The sequence below is a fragment of the Centrocercus urophasianus genome, unplaced genomic scaffold (assembly GCF_019232065.1).
Source record: "Centrocercus urophasianus isolate 14NV4802_14NV808 unplaced genomic scaffold, USGS_Curo_1.0 seq_2, whole genome shotgun sequence".
NCBI lineage: Eukaryota > Metazoa > Chordata > Aves > Galliformes > Phasianidae > Centrocercus > Centrocercus urophasianus.
The window spans coordinates 4,352,504-4,377,661 of NW_024884755.1; the positions used below are offsets into that span (position 1 = coordinate 4,352,504).

The following is a 25,158-nucleotide window of genomic DNA, read 5'->3' on the forward strand; positions in this document are numbered from 1 at the left end:
TCTGAAGGTATCCTGTACACAGAAACAAAACCACAGCTTTTGATACATGGAAGTACATATAAAACCTTCATGAATCCGTGACAGTTTTTGAAAATAGTTTCAGTATCGTACAGCTTAAAAATCTCCATCAGAAATATTTTAAAAGAGTTTCAGTAAATACAAAATTACTCTAGATAATACCTCAGTATAAAAATATTTTATTAGGTTCATTACTTCGCTGAAATCAAATTCACCCAGATGCAGAATTACAAGGAAGAATGTAAACTGGGAGACTTGATTCTCAGAAATAGCAATCAAATCACAAAGATGGAGCAGCATCCTTTCAAGACTGATTTCTACAGTAAAAAGCCAAAATACCAAATTTGTCGTAAATGAATCTGAAACAGTTCGCTCCGTGACAAGCCTCAAGAAGTAACAGGTCCAAGTGCTGAAAGTAATCTACACACTTATCACACACTTTCCTTGGGAAGCTTGCCATAAGTGCCTGTGCAAAGCTACAAACAGGTAAAGGCAAACAGCAAATACCAACATCCCGTCACTGCTTAACTCCCTCAAAATACCTTAAGCCTCCCTGCCTTAATCTGGCACATAACTGAGAATATTCCTTAAATTACTTTGTCATGCAATTGTAGTTTTCTGCCAGGATACATGAAGATTTCTCACAATGACAGTGGTGCTTTTTGCTGATCTCAGGACTGCAAGAGCACTTATCATCACTGCTAACATTTGAACTCAAAATATGCTGTGCATTTTTATGCTGATGTGACCTCCACATTGCATCATCCCAGAAGTATAAAATACTGAACATTAAAAATCCTAATATTAACATGAAAGCAAAACTGCTTTTCTCAATACATTTTAGTATATTTTTGGAAAACATTTTTCGATAAAGAAACCTTAAAGTTCCTCGATGTTTCAAGTAGGGTTTTTGCCTAATGTCTCCTGATATGCAATGAATCTTCTCAAATTCATCTTCACGTTGTCAAGAACACAAAGCTGATCTGTACTATATTGTCCCTTGCCTTCTTTTCGTATCTGAAAAACCAAAAAACACATACTTTCATTAATGGAGAAGCTTTTCCTATTAGGTCCCCAGAAGCTGGTAACATTTAGAGGTTCTGTAACAAGCCATGCTGTGCATGTGTTCTGACAACACCAACGCGTTCATGTGTGCACGTTCACCACTAGCAAATATTTCTGCAAGTCACTTCACTCCACTACATTTCTGCTTAAAACTAGGCTACAATTGGATCCTATTTCACTCCTAAATCTAAAACATGCACTTACTAACAGCTTTTCATATTAAAGATCTTACAGAGCTAACTGATCAAATGACTGTAGTCCTGTCAAATATCCATACGTGCTTAGTAATAGGACTATGAAAGTCACTCCTCAGACTTCATCCAACTAGGAAATAATGCACTGAAAGCCATTCTCTATTTAAGTCAAAGCTACACTTAAAATTACAGCTTACGATTTTAGCTGTACAGTTCTTGGAAATACAGGATAATTAACCAACAACAGAACAAAAATCCACATGCAACTATTGCAAGTTAAAACCAGAAGATGTGAATGTAAATTCTGAAGGGACTTCTCCTTCCCAACAAATTAGCTGCTCTCTTCCAGAGACATCTGAAGGATTATTTTCACAAGAGTTTCAGAAAAAATAATCATTTGCACATCATAGATGTTGCAATGCAATGCTGTTACCTTAATGATTCTGTAAACTGCAAGGTGAGTGCATTTGGTTTCTCTAAAGCAGAATAGCATGAATTTAATTATTTGCTTTCGTTTTTTTCCCCATCATCTCATAAAGTCACACATTTCTGCTTAATTATCTCTCCTAGCAGCCTAAATCACAAACCTGAACCCACGCAGCAAGCTGAGACACCAAGCTGGCTGCATCTGATGCCTACCCTCATTTTGAACACTGGTTGAAATTCTTTCAGTGCTGGAAGCAACTTCATCTGCACTGCTGCTTTTTCTGCTTCTTTACCATCTGCAAATACATCAAAAAGGGCATCCAAGGCTTCCCCTGCTACCACAAGAGAAGACTCCTTCATAGCCACCTCAAGAAGAAATTTTCCGATCATCTAAACACAAGAAAGAAAAATTGAGTTTTCAAACGCTGCATAAGGAAATTTTTACAAGTATCAAAGTTCCAGGCTTGCCACACAAAGGCTTTCTCACCTCTAGCGTTTCAGCTGTATCCTGTGCTTTGGCCAAGACGCTGCCAGAAATTCCAAGGATGCCCACTACGTTCACTCTCACACTGGCATTGCTGCTGTGAATACTTGCTTCACATAAAGCCAGGAGCTGCTCAGGAGTCATGCACTGATCCGCAAGGGAGAAGAAAGAAAGGAAAAAAAAAGAAATATGTATTAACATTTCCAGAGAAACTTTAAAATATGAAATGTAAGTAATGTGCTTCTACACAACACTCAGGCAAATCTGCAATAGGAAAACAGAAATTCCTATATTAAGAAGGGTACATGGATTCTTGTAAGTCTAATCAGTAAGAGAAGAGTTAAACTTTCCCTTTCAAATTCATAAGGTGTTTCTTTCAGAACTTAACTAAAGCTTTATGAAGCTGAAGGAAAAAAGTTCTGAGCCAAAAGGGATTTTCACAAATCTACGCAGCTCATTAGCTATCCAGCTCGTTACAACTTATAGAAGCTCATATTTCAGTTTATAGCCAGAAAGGACCAGCAGCCCACCTAGTATTACATCTTGTATAACAAATCACTAGGCTTCATTTCTATATTTAGCTCATGCCCAATGCTGGATATTTAATTCAAGTCCAACAAACATTCTAGAAAGACCAGCTTCAACTGGGTGAAATCAGGAAATAAAGAATCCATATGTCCAGGTGGTGTTAGCAGATAATGTACTTGTCATTCTAACCATCTCACCCAAAGTTTTTATTGCTATTTTAATTTTTAAACATTTCACCTGTTTATATAGCAAAGCATTCCTGTAAGGTCTATGAACCTACTGGAACATTTGAGCTTGATACCTCTTACCTGGGATATGTTCTTCGATGCCATTGTTTGTAAGAGAGCCCTCAAAGCACTGGTTATGGCTTCCAAGAATTCTGCATCTTCAGGGAGTTCTGTTAAAGAATTGCACCCAAAGCCAAAAGTTAAATGATAAGGATACAAAATGCATGAATTCCTTAATCCTTAACTTTTTCCTTCAGGTACTACCAAAACCAGGAAAAACTAGATTTTCAGTAACTGATCTTTGTAGTTGCAACCACAGTGATTTTTTAAATTCAATGGTAATTCTATCTGAAAATCAGATATTAGGAAAATCAGTAATCATAGCTCTTCCATGGCACTTATTTTCACACAATTGTTTGTGTGAAGGAACCCTCAAAGGCCATCTAGTCCAAGTCTCCTGCAATTACAGGGATACCTACAGCTCCATGAGGTGCTCAGAGCCCCATGCATTCCAACCCTGAGTGCCTCCAGCGATGGAGCACCCACCACTTCCCTGGGCAACCCGTGCCAGTGCTTCACTCTTCTCTTAAAAACATTCTTCTTGTATCAAATCTAAAACTTGTGCAGAGCAGAGGGGCAGGATCACCTCCCGTGCCCTGCTGGCCACTCTTCTTTTGATGCAGCCCAGGATACAGTTGGCTTTCTGGCCTGTAAAGGAACATTGCTGGCTCACGTCCCGCTTGACATCCACCCAAGTCCTTTTCCGCAGGACTGTGTTCCACCCTTCCACCCTCCAGCCTGTACTGATACAGGGGCTGCTGTGACTCAGGTGCAAGACCTTGCACTTGGGTTTGTTGAACCTCATGGGGTTTACTTGGACCCACTGCTGGAGTCTATCCAGGTTTCTCTGACAGCATCCCACCCCTTGGGCAGGTCAGCTGCACCACACAGCTCGGCGTCACCCACACCCTTACTGAAGGTGCAGAGTGTGTTTCAGGACATCCTGATTAAGACGCTTGTTAAGACTGTTCTGACACCACAGTCAGAATAGAAGCCTGAAAACCATGTGTCACGTGGCCATATTACAGGAACTGAGAAAATTACAAAAGCTGACTGAGTTCTTTAACTCCTTTCTTCTAAATAGGCTTTTTTAGGCACTCAGAACACTGGGCTCTTTCCAACTCATGTAAAGAGCATGCTTTCCAGTGGTTTAACAACCTTTCAGAAACGTACAAATCAAACAGTGCATTATTCCTGTTAACTATAAATTCATCAGTAGGAGCCATCCCCTTTAGTGCACATTCTGCTTCTTCAAAGCTTTTTATTTTTTCTTTAAGGTGTTGCAATTTTCTGGACTATTCCAGAAGCAGAAACTCTTGCTAACTTAATATGCATCTCCACCTCTCCCACCTAAGCAACTCGATCCTTATTTCCTTTCTTCAACTTGTAAACCACAAAATTTCTTCTAAGCACTCGGTGACTTATCAGCTCTAACAGCTTCCATTAGTTAGCATCTAATTACTAACAAAATATTTAAACTAATTGCAGACCCTCTGTCTTCAGCTTGTCATTTCTCCAGTTTCACTTAAGAACGTCCTGACTATTCCAACTATAATGTGAAATCTTGCTTATGTTTTACATTTATTTTCATTTCCTGCATTTTGTTTTTTTTCAAGCATTTTAATCATATCACATGCTTTTAATATGACATTTAAAAATATTTTAGTATGACATTTAGAAGAAAAAAAAAAGTGTGTTTTGCAGGCAGATGCATCCTCAAACAACAATGCAGCATCATACTACACAACAAATAAGGACTGCATACACCATATTTGTGGTTACAAATGAAGTCACTTGAAGGAAGGGAGGAAAACTGATCAAGCTTTTAAAAGACAAGAAATGACAAAGGCTATGCCTATGCTAGACTTCAGATCCATCTTAGGAAATACATTTTCTGTCAGTTTTGAGATTTGGCAGGTTCCTTCAGTCTCCAAGAATATCTCTGATTTACTGAGGAGCCATATCACTGACCTTAAAAACACATTAGTAGAACAGTTTGAATGAAGCAGCTTACCAGGGAACCAGATCACTGAGTTGGAACCAGTTGTTTATTTAAAGTCTTGGTTCAGCTTCTCTACTATTAGTAACAGAAATCATATAGTAAGTGGTCCAGCAGTACTATGTGAATGACTATGATCTGATCTAAGGGACTGCAAGAGGTAGCTGGAAATGCTAACTGCCATGTACCTGCACTAGGCTATCCAGTGTGGATACTAGCAGATCTACAGGGAAACCATCACAGTATCTCTACGAAATAACATGTCTTGGATGAATTGCAGTGGATACATGATAGTATTCACCAGGATATATCTGATATTCTAAACCAGCATCATTTTTAGCAAAACTAAATTATCCAGTTTACTGACTTCTCCATTCAAACTGAACCACCATCATAACATGAAGTCGTCATCTTATGCACATTTCCTTGCTATCAAAATGTTTCCAATAAAGCTGTGCAATCACATGCATAACGCATGTCCTGGAGACAAGAAGGCTGCCATCTTTCCTACTGCAGTATGCACATGCGTTCTGGAGATCTTTGCGACAGCCACTTTCACCATTATTCCAAAAAATTCCTAGAAAAAGTGATGTGACAGACTGTCCTGGATACTCTTCCCTCCCCATGAGTGTTTCCACATTGAAAGGGAAAAGGTCCCATCTTTCCCATGACACAGCAGATTGATGAACAACTGCTATTATCACTAATATATTCAAGCAAACAGTTTTGGTCTCACAGCAAGGGAAGATTCATCCGCTAACTTCGTGATTTTCTTCTTGCACACATAGACATAATGCAGTCTTGCATCAGAAGTGTAATTGCTCAAGAATCAATTTGAGTAAACACACTATACCACTGTACACTGCTCTGTCAGCATGTTTCTGATACTCAGTATCTTATTTTGAAAGATTAATGCAATACAATTATTAATAAAATGGCAATAAAACCTAATATGCATAGTGGCTACTTTAGACCTGTATGATAGGCCAGCAAGCCTCTAAGCACCTTACCTGTTTTAGAGAAGATCAGCTGTGAGAGATGTTGTGCAAGTGACTGAAGTGCTGAGGCTCCTCCAAGGCAATCCACATCTGACACCAACAAAATGCTATGAAGACAGGTTAAAGCTCTACACTGCACTGTGTTCAGTCTGAAACGAAAACAAAAAGTGCACTTAGCAGACCTTTGTAAATAAACGCAGAAATGCAGAGAAGGATCTTGAATTAAGTAAGGATGTGATCTGGTGTGCAGTTTACCCAAAGATCTGCATCTCTTCATTGAAAATGAAGCATCAGATCTGCCATTTTCCAGATCTTACAAGTAACCCAAAGATGAACAGTCCTTCTAAGAGCTCTAAAACTGAGTATATATGAAAAGTAGTAAGAGAGACAATGAAATTCCTACTTTTTAATTAACGGTTTCCAAGACGGATTGTGCATACAGATGTCTAGAGCAACACTGTTCGGAAAAGCAGTTTTTTCAAGAATCTGGGGAGGGGAAAAAGAAAGGTTTAGCAAGAAAGCTTTTGTTTTTCTTCTCTACAGCATGGGGATGGGAAGATTGAATTTTCAGCTTAATGTCAAACAGATACCTCAAGTAAATGTATTTCATACTTGACTGTCCTCAAAGCTTTGAGGGTAACAAGCACTCACATGCTGAAAATGCTAGAGTCTTCCTCAGTCGCTCAAAAACAAGCAATCAAACACAGGTTTAGCACAGCTTTTCTTAAGTATCTAACTGTACTGTGCATCAGGTGATCTTCTAGATCTCTACTATTCTTTTTCATTTTTTTAAATCTCTCTTCTCACAAACTCTGTTACAGAATTCTCAGATGACTGCAAATTTAAAATACCTTAACATGAAGCTTACACTGCCTGCTACTGAGTACAAAAAGCCCTGAAAGTTTTCACCTCAAGTGAATGCTGAATCACACTAATAATTGGGTTGAGATCAGGGATTTTCTATTTACAACCCTATATAGCAATGACCAAAACAATTCTGGAACAAGAACAATTTAATTTTTGTCAGTGTCAGATATTGTACTTCAGACAGCATAGGGTAAAAGCAGAACGTGCATTTTTTCAGTGCTGACTATTGTCACTCACACAGGTTACTTCCAGTTCCCTCAGCTAACATGAACATTTGGCAGCCAAGCTTCTAATTAAGCTTCCCTTTCTTTTTGCAGGTCATCTCTTTCACAACCAAAACAAGAAATAACCTTTGTATTTTGAAAAAGCCAAATTAATTATAACACAACAAAATGGCCAAAAACCAAGCAAGAAACAACAAAGCACAAAGGTTCTGAAAGAATCTTCTATTCCAACTTACATTATTCAGACAAAGACAACCCATGAAATGCTGCTACATCTCCAGGAAAAAACAAAAACCAAAATAACAAAAAAGCTAAACTGTCTTTAAATGAATTTCATCTTCTCCAAGTGGAGTGGAGAGATTAGTTTGCCTAACTTAGGAGAGAAATTGGAAACAAATGAGAGAACGTAGCACATATTGGAAACAAAAGAAAATACCTTCTTTGGAATGAGGTTGTTCAGAAATGCTGAGTGAACCTCAGCAGAGAGGCACAGGGGTGACATCAGCAGCCCACTGCCCTCACTGTATGAGTTTTCCATAAACAGGTCACTTTCATCACTGCTGGAGAGTTCTTCCCACTCATCATCAGAGGGATCTGAAAGCAGAAGAAAAATTTGTAAATGTGACCCCACTACTGAATTATACCTGGCTCCAGTTCTTGGTTTAAGTCTTAAGTTCCAGTGCCCTAATGAAATCCACGTAGCCCAAGAACCATTAAGCCACAGTTACAAATGTGGTGCCACTTTTGTTTAAACTGTCACACTAAAAAAATTATTTATTTTATATTCACTCAAGGAACATGTACTCTTATGAAGGAGATTCTCCAAACACAGACACCTCATCCTCTGGTGTTAACTATGCTTTACCTAAAGATATCAGATAAGGCAAAAAAGAAGCATTTCTTGAGAAACATTAAACATTTACTAAGATTTTAACTGGGACTGCACCAATTTGCTTTTTGAGATAGATTCAACCATGCACACACATTCGTTTAACCCTTGTAATACCTGTAATAAGATTAAGGCAACTGTTCTAAGAATGCTTAAGTCACAGAGAGACCTCTTCTAACTGGGCACTAATGGGGTTGGATGAAGGTGGTGCTGTTCTCACAGAAAGCTAGTGAAAAGGAAATCATGACAACAAAGCCAGCCAAAGCAATCTAAATCAACCTCTGACAGCTTTTTCAGATAACATATTTGAAGTAAATTAGAAGTACAAATATGTAAGTTAAACTGGGTTGATATTTTCTGTGGGAACAGCTGTGGGGAGAGGTGTTGAAGTAAGGATATCAGTGGGCACAGCTACAACAAAGTAAATAATGTGTCCGTGGCAAAAAGTTGCCTGCGCCTGATGAGCACAAGTCCATCACTTACATTTAACCCGGTACTCCTACATCCACATCCATTTACAGTAAGCTATCTAATGTTTCAGATCTGGTTACATTTTAACCAGTGCACAATTGGTGTTTACACAAATTCTAAGTCTACCAGTAGGAATGATCCTCCTCACTGAGGGATGAAATTTCTGCCTCTGTTAAAAGGTCAGGATTTTTAACTAATGTGACAAAATTATACATATTAATATCTACCTTCATGTAATTTTGTTTGACAAAAGACTAATGTGTCATCTAGTCCCTGTGGAGACTAGTGTGGTAGCCATGCACTTCTGTGGCAAAAAGTAAAGTCATTCACTTAAAATACATTTATTTACTCTTATTGTACTTCACCTCCATTGAGCACCTGCATTCAGTAACTTCTAAGACTTTATTTAAAAGGTGATGACTACTGTTTACATGATGCAAAGTAACTTGTTAGGCTGTGACCACCTGATCACATGGTCAAATTCTTTTGCTTATGGTAACACCCAGATAATTCCACCCCTATGATGCACTGGTGTTACTACCTTCTGCATGAGAAAACACGTCATCTTTCACGTTCTACCAACAAGGCCCTGCCCCAGTGCAAGAGCAAACATGCAAATAAAGCTGACACCTCCTTCTCAATACGTTTCTTGCAGATGGACGCGGTTTTTTGGTTTTTTTTTTTTAGAAGCAGCATCTTAAAGCAAAGAAAGAAAAAATCTCTGAAAATTAAATGACCACTGTGCTAGCTGACCTAGCAGTTCAGCAACAAAAAACTACAGCAGCGGTATCACAGCTCAGAGAGCAGAAACTGGATCACCCACAACTAAGATCAGGTTTCTTGTAATGTTCTCGGAAATACAGGAGCATTTCCTATGGCAATCCTGTCCTAACTAGGGCTGGCAACCTGTGAACTTTGGACAACAATGCTGATTCCTGACTGCTTCCTCCATGCCTGCTAGGGATGAGAGTACTGTTTCTCCTCCCAAATGCCAGCCAGTACTCAGTCAAAAAAAACACCTATTTGCCAACCTGGCTATTTCCCTTAGTTGTGTGGCAAACTGAAAGTTTTCATCAAGCCGGCATAATAGCAAAAGCTATTTTAGTCATCAAATAACCTGAAAATTAAATCAGCAGCTGCCTGTGGATTCCTCTTAATTTCTACTGACTACAGTTTTCTCCGCCCATGTATGGGTGAAGTTCTGCAGTGAAATACAACACAGTCAACTTTATCTTACACTGAGCGAATGGTAGAATATGCAGCTTATCTACAAGAGATTTTCCAATTAAAGGGGAGAGCTTATGAATTACAGCTCATAACATGCAAAATGTGTAAGCAGTAGAAGCTATTTAAGTGACAAAAATACTTAAATAAGTAACAGAATTAATTACTGTGATTCTCAACCAGATGAGGGCATCAGGCAGGAATGGCAATTCTATGCAAGTTCACCTTAGGCTGAGATCACCAAATGGCAATCACCAAAAGACTAAGATCACCAAATGGCAAACTAAACATGACTTATCCCAGAAACAAAAGCCACGCCACCACTTGCAATGGAGGGGGAGATTCCTACAAACCTTCGCTGCAGCACATATTAACAATGATTTCCAGAGCAGTCTGCTGAGCCATCAGTAAGGCTGTCACTTCTTTCAGCTCCCATTTATCAGACTAAAGAAAAAAAAGATGCAAAATTTAATTCTGGAAAACAACATATCAGTGCAATTTACAGCATCTAGACTGCCAGTGAAAAATACAACCCAGCCATTCCTCTTCTTACCCCTCAGCAAAGCTTTGAAAAAACATTAAGATCTATCTGCCTATCATCTCTCTGACTGATATTTCAGATGACCATCTCTACTAGGGATCAAATGTTACTTTTAAAAATTTCATCTGAACTAAAGTTGTAACGGAAAAGATTACTAAGATGTTACCTAAAGTCCTAGCAGAAATATTTATTTCTATTTTATTTTTCACAAACAGAACAGTGAATGCATTTGTTATCTCTCTGCAATCTCCACTGAACACTTAAAGCCATTAAACACCACACTCACCTTACGCAGGACTCAGGACTTCCTGCACTAGCTAGAGGTAAAAGAGTCAGATAAGCCTACACTTCCCACTAGCCAACAAAATGGAAATGTGCTTTCCTTATGTGTTGCTCAACTTGACCACATTTGAACAACTTGTGCTGAAATTCTCCATGCTCAGCTCTGAAGTCTGAACTCAAACAGACAAGCCATTTGGGAGTTGAGATTAGTGACTGTAGCAGCTAGTTACTCTGGCAAACACTACACAGCAACAGCCATGCAAAGGCACAGAGCTGCCAGAGCCAGCCAGCTGCACTTACTGGAAGCAGGTCTGAGATGTCATGTTCTCCACTGCCTTTTCCTTTAGATATTTCTTCCAGGCCATCATCTTCACTTATAGCACAGTTGTTTGTAACATCAATCACGTTTTCCTCAGTTTCTGCCTCTGCAGCAGCTTTCAATCTGTTTTTTTCAGCTTCATTCATACGAATAATTGTTTCACCAGCATCTATTGCTAATGATTCTGAGAAAATCTTCAGGATTGCATTAACCATGCTTCCCAGGCTGCCTGGTGGAATGGTTTCCTTGATATTCCAGATGGTGCCTATATATGAAATGTTGAAACACGAAAATGCATTAAATTGTCAAATCCCAGCTCTGTAAGAGCCGTATATTTTGTGAAGACACGGCCTCCATGAGTTACAATAGTTATGGCTTGTATTTCTGTATGAGTCCACAAGTCTTTTCTCCGCAGATTTGCATTTTTCTTTTTAGCACTCCATACACTGCTATGTAATAACTGCCCAGTATTCACACCTGAAGCTCAGGGAAATTCCAGTATGTAAGAATACACACAGTATTTATAAGAAGTTATGTTGACACTTTTACCTTTAGGAAAAAAAATTCAAATCCACAAGATAATTATTTCTGAGGATTCCCAAAACTAAACTCATTTATTGCACTCCAGTACTAAAAGTCACCATGGTTGAGCAGTTGAGGTACAGAGAACAAGGGAGAAAATCTGAAGTAAAAAAACCCCGTACTTGAGGTAAGATCAAAACAATTCCTGTACTACTTATTACTGACTCATTTGACTTGTGAAAAGCAAACGAACATTTAAAGTGGATGACCAGAGTAACAAACTCAGAATCAAGCATTTGAGACGATTCTTTACAGACATGTAGATCCACATTTCACTTCAGTACAAACACAATCCTAAGAGGAAGAAATAACTTCATGAACCAACTCTGCAAGCACTGCTTACAGCTAATGTCAGTACATCATCACAAGTGGATGTGAAGGTGAGAAGAGGAAGCCTTCCAGCCCTCCCACCCTCCTTTACCTCTTGTGCCACCCAGAACAACAGAAGGAATGCCTCAGACACCCTACCTGCTATCAGTGTTCTCAAAAGGATGTGCTTCATTGTGCTCTCTGGACACAGCATCACTGTTTCCAAGACTTGCTGCATAGGGGCATTGAATGAAGAAAGGAGATCTGGATTATCTTCTGTCACTGCCTGTAAGCAATTTGCTGCAGCAAAGGAAAAAAGCAATAATTAATTAACAAATCCAATAGCAAATTTCAGTCTCCTAACAAGAAAGCACTGCATTCCCAAAAGTTGGAATAATTGAACACAGGAAAAATACGCGATGCAGCTTCATACTGTAGCAGCATGACACCATCCTTCACAATTTGTGGCTGAGGTTAACAGACATACTTCAGCAAACATGCTGCAGGCAGGGCAGTGAGGAGAGTGCTGCCGGACACAGAACTTGTATCACTTTCAGCTACATGAAATCCAATTTCTGCGCCACATACTGATTAAGGAAAATACAAAAAAAAAAAGTGCTGCAAGCACAGACACCACTGAGACTATAAAAGACCATAATTACAGTGCTACTAATAAAAATGCATTCACAGTGATAGCAGCCACTTAATTTTTTTTGTTTTGTTTCCAGATAGACCATTTACTTTGATCTACTGAAAAAAATAAAAATAAAAAATGCACCTCCCTCAAGCACTTTCTTTCCACAGACCTTTTCCACCCATGTAACCATCAAGGCTCCATTCCACTTCTGGATTTCTGAACACTGTATTGTTCAGAAAGGAATTCAAAGTTTTCTATCCAGTGTGCAGTTTAAGCAACACTAAGGCAGGTTCATTATGCAATGCGTTTGACATCAGTGTTACATTCAGACAGTAAAGAAAAAAACCAAATCTTTAGAACCCACCTCCTCTTTTTACAACTTACCCACTGAAATAGCCAGATCCACATTCGTGGAAAATTTCTTTATGTAATGTAGCACAGCCTCCAGACACCCTTCTTTATTGAATATGGATACTGCTGTACTGTTGCATTCACTAATGCATAAAAAAAAAAGATCAATAAAACACTCTTCCCAGGGGAAAGTAATTCTAACAAAATTTTAAGTAACACACACTTGGTATTTCTCACATTTATAGTTTTAAGACCTACTTAAGAATGACATATTAGCCAAAGAGCTCATCACGGCGATGGCCAACCCTACAAAACACAAGAAAAGGGGTTGGGATACCCAGGATACCTCTGAGGAAAGCTGCCCTGTGACAGCTGCTTCCTCACACACATTATTCAGGAGTTTATCAGGCTAAGTACATCCTTCTGTGAGCAGAGACAGCCTGAACACAACAGGCAGCACGCAGCCATGGGCCGAAGCCAGCCCACGTGGATGACTACATCCTCACATCCCAACTGAGACTGGGCTGCTCCCCTCCTATCACTGCAGTCATTTACTCTGCAAAATGACCGCTGCCTGACATCCAGAAAGGTACACCAAAACAATGTTAAACGTGTCATTTCTTTCTGTTACCAACTGTGGAATTCATATCTCTTCAAGTTTTCACAGCTACTTCAATTTTTCAACTAAAATATTAAACAAGACAAATTCTAACTAAAGGAGGCACAGGACCTAACCACCTACAGTGCTATTCAGAAATCCACTTGTGAAAATACTGCCTGGGCATCAAAGCCAGCCCCAGTTTGATCAGCACCACACTTAGCAGTGATGCCAGCAGTTCATGGTCAGAGCCACAGGGTTCAATGCACACAAAAGGGATTTAGAGCACACTTAATGACTGCAGCTCCTCTTCCAAAGCACTGGTGTCTATAAAAGCTGTCCTAAAAAAAAAAAAAAAACCACTAAAAATTGTCCACATAGTTCATGCAAGGTGCTGAACAAGCAGTTCCTGCACTGCTTTCAACCCCTCAAAAACACACTTTACAGATAAGGCCTCAAGTCAGCATCCAATCAGACAGGGAACTCCTTTGCAATACTGCAATGTACAAAACAAGATTCTCTATGGACCAGAGATGCGCAGCTGTTACAAAATGAAGAGAAAACAAAATTCCCGGAGAACTTTCAGAAGAGATTTTCATTTAAATACACATTTACTCTCCATTTACTTCGTGGTTCCAGAGCCGATTACTAACTGAGCTACTCATATTCTCACATAATTATGCAGATCTATTAGTGCTTCAGTCACTATGGGGCAGCTTGTTCCAACACTTAATACTAACTTTTGGAAAGACCTGCAGATGGAGTAAGCTGTAAGAAAAGCAAACCAAAGCTCAAACATCTGCCCCCTGTATTTACAGCAGGCATTGATAAGGCTGCATGGAGCACCACCCGACTCAAACTGTACAAGTGTCTTCACAGAGTCTGTGACAGAACTTTCAGAAAACAGCACCCCAACTGAGGATGATCAATGCAAGAAACTAAAGACCACCTTCACGTATTTTTAAATTCCTTCACTTACGAGTTGATCTTCTATCATGGATTACTTTTGTATTTCAGATGTGGACCTGCCATACGACTACGAATGTCACATGCAGCAGCTGCAGGCAGAAATCAGGTGGGCAACTGAACACAGCTGCTCTTGCAAGGACAGCAGCTTCCTTTCTGCCTCAGCCACCGTGTTCTTTCAGCAGCAATTTCATTTAGCTTTTCTAAGAGGCCAGTGCTAATGCAGAACTCACCACACATTCCACAGCAAGTTGATAGCCTCGTTGGCTATATCTTCAACGTAATTTTTGTTCATCTCTCTGCATTTCTTCGGGGAGAGCTGGTTAGCATCTAGTCCATTGCTACACTACAACCAAATTAGTAAAATGGAGTTGAAAACAAGCCAAGAGAAAAGCCAAGACTTAAAATGTTCAAAGCAGAGGGAATTGAGAAATCTCTCATCAAATGTTTAATATCAGAAAACCAGAACAGTTTTCTGTTCACTGTGAAAACTGGGTCACAGCGGGATTGAATGATTGATTTGTTTTCTCCTGTAGAAACAGACTCCTACAGTAGTAGCTTTGTATTCAGACTTCACGAACACTTTTTTTTTTTTAATAAAGAAATGCTTAACAATTTTAGAACCTGAAAAGCCATTTCTTGCTAATAGAGCTTGTACGCAATTTTCAGCAGTTCTAATCACAAAGACTCATTCAGCTATATAACTTGCTGTGCTCTACAGTAATACTATTACTGGTATTCAAAATACACAGAAAACATACAGAAAATGATGGTTTTGCTCAAAGTTGCTCATACAAAGACAGCAGCTGACAGAACCCAATGCAGTGTCCAAACTGCACTGCAAACCTGGACCAAAAACCAGTGCTAAGTACACACTGCTTTACAAAAGCAGTAACTACTCAACTCTAATCTCAGCTTTCATTAAGACAAACTGTTCACCAAGAAACCTCACTACAATAAATATGTGCAAAATATCCTGACAGACCGAACAGGCTACTCTTAAATGACATTCCTGACCCCAAATCTCCAGCCTGCTTAAGAAAATACCAACCCAGGCAACACACCTTACCATGGACCCAAACTGCCAGCTCAGGAAGCACATAATTTTGTAGTGTTTTAGATTTACATATATCAAGAGTTGTAGTACTGTAGGTTTACTAACAAATCCTAATGACGAAAAAGCAATATATTCTGTATCACGTGGGAGATACTCAAAACGTACAGCAGTTAATACTCCTAAAGATAAGGAGAGGCTATTAGATCTGAAACACTCTTCTAAAAACTTCTTACAAATATCTATCTTAAAAATGCTACAAAAAATGGAACAGCTTTGGAATGAAAGATATGTAAAGGGCCAGATCAGTTTAAAAACAGACTAAGAATAAACACACCTCTTTGAGAAGTGCCACAAGGGGTGTCATGACGTCCTGGGTCACCATGTCATCACAAACTTCAAATCCTCCACAAGCACTCAGATTTCTAGGAAAAATAAATTTGTTTGGATCAGATAGACTTTCTAGAAGCGTTTAATAATATATATTTTTTACCACACCAGGAGTCCCTCACTGCAGTGCCAAACGCAGGACGGAGCTTACCGGAGGGCACCCGCCGCCGTCTCACGCACAGCCAAGCTGCGGTCCAGCAGCATGGGGCCCAGGCAGCGGACGACGTCCCTCTGCAGGAAGGCCGGGATGACGTGCTGCTGCTGCAGCAGCCGTGAGATGCTGGCACAGGCGTACTCCCTCACCTCGGCGCTGGGGTGCTGCAGCTGCAGAGACACAGAGTCAGGGGAGCGGGCACACAGCTGGTCTGTATCGTGTGGATGTGGCCTTTTGGCTCCAGATCACAGTTCTGAGGTAAATCGAGGGCCTTCAGCTCCTGAGCAAGTTTATAAATCTCTGCCTGAGTTATGAGGTCATCTCTAAGAGCAGACAAACCCTGTTCCAGGTGTGTAATGAGAAGGCACTGGCTCAGGCACAGACTTGATGCCAGCTGGCACCAGTAGGACCTCTGACTTACGTTGCTAAAAACACATGCAGAAGTGTGGGGGGGAAACATTGCCAGAAACAATGCCATAAAAAATGACATCATGAAGAAAAGCTGAAGAAGCCAAAGCTGCACATGTGCATTAGGCCAGAGATATCTGCCTTGGGACAACTGGAGTAGTCCTGCTCAGTGCTCACAGCCCTGCTGCCAGGTGGGTGTCAGGGCTGCACTCCATGGAATGACAGAGCGGCGGCAAAGGGCACAGCGATGGCTGAGATGCAACAGAGAAGATAACACCTGCCAAACAGCAGCGTGGAAAAGCCGTGCATTCCCTCAGGAAAACCAATTGGATCTCAGCTCTCTCACCCTGGCGTGGGTGTATCGGTGTACTTTTTTAAAATAGTGGATAGGTCAGTCCAGAGAAATAATCAAGCAGCACTATGTCGCTTGAGTGAAGTGAACAAAGGGACTTATTCACCTAAAAGAAAAAGGGCTTTTACTTCCAACACTAGACCAACCCACATAAGAAGGTTCCAACTATGCTTTCTATGTGAAATGCTTAAATCCTAAACTAATGAGTGGTGCACGATCGGCTGATCCCAGCCACACCCAGCACCGCGTCTCGATGCCCGCAGCACGCCGGCCGGGCAGACAGACAGACAGCAGTCGCGCACAGGGCAGGGCGCGGAGCACCGGCAGGGCCGGGCCGCCTTCCCGTGCCGCGTGCGGGACAGGGCCGGGAGCGGGCGGCGGCGGAGGGCGGCCCAGCCCCGGGCACTCGGGAGGCTCCGGGCCGTCAGCCGGACGGCGGCGGGCAGCGCCGAGCCCTCGCCTCCCTGTCTCCCTCTTCCCACCGCCCCCCGCTCCACAGCCCCAGCGCGGCCTCCGCCGCCCCTCCGGCCCGGGCCCTCCCCCCGCTCCCGCCCGCACCTTCTGCAGCAGCTCCGCCGCCGGCTCCTCCTCGGGGCCGCCCTCCTCCTCGCGGCGCCGCTCGGGGCCGGTCGGGGAGAAGGGGACCCTCCGGAACCGCCGCGCGCGGCTCTTGCCCATGACTCCGCGGCACCGCGCCGCTCGGCGCCGGCGCACCCACGTGTGAGACGCGGCGCAGGCGCAGCGCCGCCCGGGAGCCGCCTCCGATAAGGAGCCGCCTCCGATGGGGAGCCGCGCCGCAGCAGCACGCGGCCCAGGAGCGGCCGGACTCGCGGCCTGGAACGCGTCGGGTGCCGACCGAAACGGTCCGCCCGGCAGCAGGGCGGCAACGGACGGCAGCCGGGATTCGTGCTGCTCCCCGTTCTCTCCCGATCTGCGCTTGCGCGGTACAAAGACGATAACGTCCGTTTATACAAAGCGTTTATTTTATACACATTTACCTACAAAATATACAACGGTTAAAAACGATGGACGGGCGGAAGAACTGCCAGAAGGATCGCAGAGGACCGATGCTGATGCCCTAACGGTCAGTCTGTCCATAGGCTGCCTCAACCCAGCCCAGCCCGCAGGTAGGTCTACAGAAGCTGCAGCAGCTGTGCAGTTTTAGTCAACTGAGAGCTTGGGAATTTAAAAGGCACCTGAAACAACTTCAGCTCTTGAAATTCTTTGCCAGTTGAGCTATCCAAAAAGTTATGCAGGTAACATCCACAGCCTGTTTTTAACACTTGGAATAACACGTTGTTATTGTATTGTGGCACTGTTTGTTTTCTTCAGCAAATCTGGAGTTACACATTTGCAATCCTAGTTTCATATTCAGACTAATCACAGCCTAAAATCCACTCAGTGTGGTCTTGTGAACCAAGATACAGTACAGTCTTACAATCAGGAAGATGCAAGCATATTTAAGACAATATTTAAAATATTAAAGTCTTCTTAAAATAGCAGTGCTGTGAACCAGATCAGTGAGCTACAGGTGAGCACAAGGAAAGTGGCTGGTGCACTGTACATATATACACACACAATTGGACAAACGCGATCCTCAACATAGCTGCAAAGTTCTTAAATATTAAGACCAGTTCTCTCCAGCACAGACAGTATTTCTGCAAGCCTCTTAACCAGTTCCAGAAACAGTGACCAGATGAGGACAGCTGTAATGAGTAAGTGTGCTAATAAAACATCCCGGGAATGGCATGTGTTCTTTTCAATACTGTTCATGAGACAACAAAATTCAAACAGCAATTGTTTTTGTCCTGAACATTGGTGTTACTCTGCTATTTACAACAGCTTTCAAATACACAACACAAATGAGGTTTGGTTTTCAAGTTCATAACCAATTCACATACTTTGCCTGGATGTTCTCTTCTAGCTGAAGTAAAAAATGACATTAATACTGAAAAGAGGTAATCAGAAGTAGCAAAAGCACTGATATGATAACAAAGAATTTGGATAAATAGTCAAGAAAGTAATATTGCACACCGTCACTGTCAACTGTATAAGACTTTCATTACTAGGCAGTGACAACCAGTCCTGTTTGGTGGGTTTTTTTTTGCTGTCATACTACCTTAAAAAAAAAGGTCATTTTTGGTTTCCATGGCAGTGGAAAAAACTGAAGGAAGACAGCCCTTATTGAACATGAGGCCTAGGTTTCAAAATTAATTTTCCAGTCTGCAAGACAGAAAACAATGAAAAAGTTAAGACCTTGAACGCTGAGCCTAACTGCACTTCAGTTTCACAGGCTAAGTTCAAAACGACAAATGAAAGAACGCTAAGTATCCTATTTTCCACTTTTGCATGCATCCACACAATCTTATAAGGTGTATATAAGTGCTGCTCAGAAAAATACAATACTTCACATTTATTTCTGAAATATTTGCATCTTGAAAAAAAAAAATGTGTAGAGAATGAACCACTAACACTTACATCATCACAGGACATGTTATATTCTGCCAAAACAGTTCGACATCGAGCTGCTATACTGTGTGCACCGTGTCAAGGAAAGCAGCCAGCATTTGTACACTAACAGCTCACTGAGGACACAGCAGTAGCATACACCAATACACTAACTAATGACTGAAGTCCTCACTTGAAAAAACACGATCAAAGGATACATTGATGGTGCCACCACTCTTTTATGTATTCCAGCAAAGAACAACCCTATTAGAGTAATACAGCTAATTGTGAAAAACGGGTGATTCCAAAGTGATGTGAAAAACGACACCTAGGAAATAAATGTCATTAGTTTGAGCATATACTTGCTACACACAGACAGAAAGCTGCTGTCCAGTTCACCGAATTAAAAACTACTGCTCTTAGTGGACAATTCTTTAGACACACCTTAAGTGGCAGCATTTTGCCATTGTGCGAGGACACAGTACAGAAGGAGCGCAGATGCTTTGAGAGCACAAGTGGTCTGTAAGACCCTTTGGAGAACAATCCTTTTGACTTTCAAGATACTACAGCACTTAACTGCCACGCCAGGCTATGGGGCAGACTGCATACAGGACTAGCACAACCTTTACCTTTTGTGTCTCTGGGTCTATTAACCAGTTCCAAGCACCAGTTGCTGTGCAGACTGATACCACTATCAGAATCACTGATAAAAGAAAGAACAAGAATATGAGTATCATATTTTACTCCTATCAAAAGCAGCATTTTTTTTTTTTCCCCCAACAGAGGCTCTTACGCACTTATTTCTTCTACCACGTCTAAGGGAGGAAAAACCTCTCCTTGGAAAGTAGAAATGAAGATATGTAAACAAACTTCTACTGTTTTTAACAGTAGACACTCCGTACAGGTTTCCTCTATAGGTACAGAAACCTAATTTCTTTCAAGTAAAAGCATTTCAGTGCTTTGAAGAAACAACACTTTCTAAAACAACACAGCTAGAAAAACTAGGAGCTGGAAGACTGCAGTTAAGAGTTGTCCCAACTATTCAGTATTCAGCTTCCGTCCTGCTAGCTCCTCTATGTAGGAAAAAGCCTGAAGAATTAGCACCAACAGTTTCAGTGGCACAGCTAAGCTGTATTATACTCCCCTCCAACCTCAACCAACACACTTAGCAAGGAAAGCGGACACAGAAGGAAAAAAAAAGAAATAAAAGAACCAACAAACTTGAACAGGAGCCAGGAAACAAAACAAATACAGAATGACTTCAGAAGAATGATCAACTCACTGTAAATGAAAAAGGCTAAACACAAACTATAGCAATGCAAGACACTAGCTTGACTTTGAGAGACTACAAAGGGCTGGAGAGCAGCAGGTGATGAAAAAAGAAGGAACCAAGGAGAGAAAGCTTGTGTTCAATTGCACACTCATAAAGCTCAGAGGCTTTCACTGGCAGCCTTGCAGATCTGAGTATTTTTTGTTGAACGTAATGCTTGGATGGCTGCAAACAGACATTTACCATGATTAAAAAAAACAAAGAGAACAAAAACAACACACAAAGACACAACCTGGAGTTGCACGTTCCATAGTGATAATAAAAAGTTAAAACACAAAACAACACAAAAACAGTAATAAGTTAATTTTTAAAAGAAGGTTGGAAAAGATCTACCTAAAGCATATACTTCTTTTCTGTATGAGTACTTCTCTTCTGGGGTAAAAGGAGGAAAAAAAAACATAGCACTGAGATAAATACCCTCATACCACACGTAGGGTACATTCTACTTCCCTCCTCTGGCACTTCAAGATTTCCCATTAGAACAGATGGAAATATATTCTGCTCTTAATTCATTCTTCTTCAGGACCCACTGCTACAATTTCTTCACCCTCACTTTGAAGGACTATCTAACCTAGCCTTGTTTGATTCCAGAACCTGAAGTGTCTGGCTGGGCAATAAGAGCTTTCAGAAACAAGCAAAAAAGCAGAGCAACAAAAAGCAGCCCAGCAACAAGCAAAAACAAAACAGAAAAAAACCTTTAACACGTTAATATCCCATCTCTGAAGAATAACTCAGCCTCGAGCTCATTCTAATGACATCTGGCAGTGTTGGCTTTAAAAACATATATACTAGACAACCACCCAAGCCATTCTGCATACCAGATACAAACTCATTCCTTTAATTCATACAGTTTTTTATTTGTTAAGTTTGAGTTCAACAGTGGTGGGAATGCTCAATGGAACCCAGGACATTGCTTCTGAATAACAACCAGGCAAGTATTACACTTTAACTTGAGGTGAACACATTACTGCCCTGCAGCAGAGCATGTAAGTGCATGCATACCACAGAAACTGTAAAAAGATCATTAAGTAGAGATTGTTGTTTGGGCAAGCATAAATCAAAGCTTCACACCAGTAAATCTAAAAAGCATATAAAAGAGAATCCAATGTATCCCTTGGAACATCAAACTTACTTCTCCAGCGTCCTGTAGCTGGTTGCAAACACGCAATGTATTCAGTTAGCCTTCTTTCAAAAGCTTTGAGATCTATGGAAGATACATCGTAAGAGTAATTAGATCTGTAAGTGTAATTCATCTGCTTAATCACACTGTGATGTAAAGAATTAAAGGCATTTGCTTTTCTCCCCGCGCACACCACTTTCTTAAACAGGAAGAAAACAAATGCATTCATCACATGGATGAAAAAAAGCATTCAGAATAACTCCACCCAACCCCAGATGAAAAGTGTAACAATGGTGTTACATTAAACAAGAAACATTCCTACTTATAGAAAACAGAAATGGTTAAGAACTCAAAGTATTTTGAACAGCTTTAAGAAAGCCTAGATTTAGAATAGCTTAAATAGCCCCTTCACAACAAGTAGATAACATATTTAGAGATTAATTATATCAAGAAGCCTTCAGGCTCTCTATATATATAGATACAGATTCCATATATATTCTATATAACAATGGAAAAAAAAAAAAAGAGGTTGGCTATTTGCCAGCTGTTATGTTTCAGCATAGTTCTGATGACATTATTTTGTAGACTGCTTAATGCCGTATGTCATACAGAGAGATACAGACACATACATGCATAGCAAACACTAATTCAGTAATCTTAATACAATTCTTTTCCACCCCCCCCCGAATAGATGCTTCACCTTACTGCCATTGTTTTCTCAAGATCTTTCAATTTAAATTGCTGTTAAGAGATGAACAGCATGTCAAGTTCATGTACCTAATTTGTGTAAAATCTTCACCAACCACTGCTTGTCAAGGAGCTGTTTCACCCCCTGCCTCTTAGATTCAATCCTCTGTTCAACAAGGTCAGTATTTGACAACATTCAGCCAAAGCTAGAATTCTACCAAGAGTTAAAAAGCGTTTTAATAAGAAACACATCATTTTTGAGCTGAAGTGTTTCAGTTAACATCACTCTGAAAGTGCTTTCCTTCAACTTGAAGCTACTGCTAAGTTATTTAACCTATCGTAGAGCAATTAGATTACAAGGAGAAAAGAACAGGTATTATAATCATTACTAATGCACTTTTCCAAGTTCAAACTACTCCCAAGAAGCGTGCAGCGAGTTCGTGGCAGAAGATGACAGCGCCCTGCCTGTGGCCACAGAACTGCTAACTGCGCTAATTGATGCCAACAGCTACAGCCAGCCCGGCAATTACAGCTAACGAGCGGGGCTCCCCGCGCAGCACCAAGCCCCGTACCAGGCACTGCAGCACGGAGGGCATGGCAGGAATCCTGCTCCAAACGTGCTGTCAGCTAGTGCTTTAGAAAGAGCATCTCGCAGGCACAGGGACAAGCTTATCTTGGGGGCCCGCGCTGTAAGAGCAGCTCCCGAGCGGGGCCACATCGCCCGACGGCCGCTTACTGGCATCCTCGCAGCGCTGCAGCTCAGCGGATACAAGGCCCTGATTTCCAGTAGCACAGCAAGGCGAAGGCCGGCAGCGCACGCGACTTCAGCGAGCCCAACACGCCCCGAGCCGCTGAGCTGCTGCCGCTCCCGAGCAGGGCCTACTTACGGGGTCCGCTAAGCCTAGCAGCGCCGAGGGCTGCCGGGGAAGGGCCGCAGCCCACCCTACGCCCTGGCAGAGCGTCGACGATCAGCGTTGCCGTACTCACCCTCCGCCTGCTCCAGTGAGTTCATAGCGGGCGGGCGCGGGGCGGAAGACAATTACCGCCAGCCCGGCCCTGCTCCCACCTCACAGCCCTGACACCGGCAGACCAGGCCCGCCCCGCCCCGCCCCGCGCGGCGCTCGGCCACACCCTCAAACAACGCCGCACCCTATTGGACAACCTCCCACTCTCGACGCCCTCCTCAGCAAGCGCGGTTCTCATTGGTTCCCGGGGAGGCAAGGGGCGCGGTTTGGCCGAGTGTGGGTCATTAAGCGGACGGCAGTGTGTGAAGGTCTGCTTGGTCGAGTTGGTGGCTGTGCTTTGTGCAGTAGTGATTGCCGAGGCTTTGGCGCGAGACTTATTAAACTTCACTGGCAAACGGCGGCTGTGCTCGGCAGATTGGCTGAAGCCATCGTTTTTCCGAGTACAGCCATAAAACATGAGGCCCTGCTCTTGAAAAATAAAAAAGCCAACTGAGCCGCTTCGTGAGGCAAGCGGCAGCAGCCTGGCGGGGGGCGCCTCGCGCTCTTGCCCCTCCGCTCCCCTCAGCGCGCGATTCCCGCCGCCCTCAGCAGAACCGTCCGTCAGCGAGGTGCCTTTGGCAGCACCGTACCTCAGCAGAAGGGCGCCGCGGTGGGCCGCCCCTCACAGCGGCCGTCCCTCACCACGACGTCCGCCGCCGCGCTGCTCCGGCCCCGCCTACCGGCGAGGAGCCGCATCGCAGCGCCGTGTGGGGACGGTGTCAGGCCGTGCGTGCTCTCTGAGCGGTACGTGGTGCTCGCGGCACTATTTTATTTTTTGGTAGATTGTGAACGTGTCTTTTGTAGTACCGAGATCGGCAGTCACGATCGCTAGGTCCGTGCCGCTGCCTCCCGCTGTCCTAGCCGGGATGCTGAGGTAGCTGAAGTAGTAAAATTTCCCGAGATAAGAGCTTCTCAAGTTTAAATGCCGTGATCAGCGACTCGTCCCGGGGCTGCGCGTTACCGCCAGTTTTCAGCTGCCGAGGTCCGTGCCGATGCCCGGCGCAGCGCTGCGAGCCCTGCGCTCAGCTCCGGTCCCGCTGGTGCCACCTACCGCCCGGCTCCTGCCTTGCAGCTCCGCGCCGCCCCGCCGAGCCGTCCTCACATCGGAGCTCTGGCTCCCGCGTTTCGCTGTTTTTTCGTTTGTTTGTTTGTTTTACTTGGAAAGTTGGTCGTCATGTATAAGCAGCTTGATTTGATTAAAAACAAGCTATCTTTGGTAAACTGCGCTTTTGTTTGTAATACACAAATTACTTTCTTTTTCTTGAAAAGCTCCTGCTATTGAAATCTGACCTAGGGAACACGGTTTCCCTGCTGCAAAACGTGCAGCTGTGAAGGTGCTGGAGGCAGCCGGGCAAGCTGCTGGCGTTGGGTTGCCCAGGCCGGACATTAGTACAAAGGCTGCTCTTTCAGTTGGTTTGCACAGCAGCAGATAAACTGAGTTTGCACGTTCTCTGTAAAAACCACCAAATCTCTGGCCTTGCTTCCCTCTATTGGGGGTCCTGATGGATGAAAAGCTGGACATGAGCCGGCAGTGTGCGCTTGCAGCCTGGAAGGCCAACTGTATCCTGGACTGCATCAAAAAAGGGGTGGCAGCAGGCGAGGGAGGCGATTGTCCCCTTGTGAGGCCCTTTGAAGTACTGTGTCCAGCCCGGGGACGCCCAGTACGCAAAGGATGTGAAGCTGTTGGAGTGGGTCTAGAGCAGGGCCATGGAGATGATCAGAGGACTGGAGTACCTTTCCTATGATGAAACGTTGAGGCAGTTGGGATTGTTTAGCTTGAAGAAGAGAAGATTCTGGGGAGACTTCATAGTGGCCTTTTAGTACTTGAAGGGAGTTTACATGAAGAGGGGGGGCTGGCTTTTTACATGTTCTGATAATGATAGGACAAGGGGGAATGGCTTTAGACTAAAAGAAGGAAGATTTAGGTTAGAATTAGGAAGAAATTTTTTGCT

General features: G+C 42.6%; 2 protein-coding genes across 2 annotated transcripts; both read right to left on the bottom strand.

Moving 5' to 3' along the window:
• Positions 1 to 177: 177 nt before the first annotated feature.
• On the bottom strand, positions 178 to 17,295 carry HEATR3 (HEAT repeat containing 3). Its single transcript, XM_042821520.1, has 15 exons — positions 17,176 to 17,295; positions 15,855 to 16,027; positions 15,651 to 15,738; positions 14,493 to 14,605; positions 12,729 to 12,838; positions 11,867 to 12,007; positions 10,798 to 11,081; positions 10,028 to 10,118; positions 7,527 to 7,684; positions 6,403 to 6,485; positions 6,012 to 6,148; positions 3,024 to 3,112; positions 2,191 to 2,334; positions 1,917 to 2,093; positions 178 to 1,035 (listed from the first exon to the last, which is right to left on the bottom strand). Exons 1-15 carry the CDS (start codon positions 17,293 to 17,295, stop codon positions 916 to 918), a joined length of 2,028 nt encoding a protein of 675 aa, XP_042677454.1. The 3' UTR covers positions 178 to 915.
• A 283-nt stretch (positions 17,296 to 17,578) lies between these two features.
• Positions 17,579 to 23,301, bottom strand: CNEP1R1 (CTD nuclear envelope phosphatase 1 regulatory subunit 1). Its single transcript, XM_042821773.1, has 6 exons — positions 23,190 to 23,301; positions 21,528 to 21,599; positions 19,695 to 19,768; positions 19,284 to 19,393; positions 19,096 to 19,150; positions 17,579 to 18,840 (listed from the first exon to the last, which is right to left on the bottom strand). Exons 1-6 carry the CDS (start codon positions 23,212 to 23,214, stop codon positions 18,799 to 18,801), a joined length of 378 nt encoding a protein of 125 aa, XP_042677707.1. The 5' UTR covers positions 23,215 to 23,301; the 3' UTR covers positions 17,579 to 18,798.
• Between the last annotated feature and the right edge of the window lie 1,857 nt (positions 23,302 to 25,158).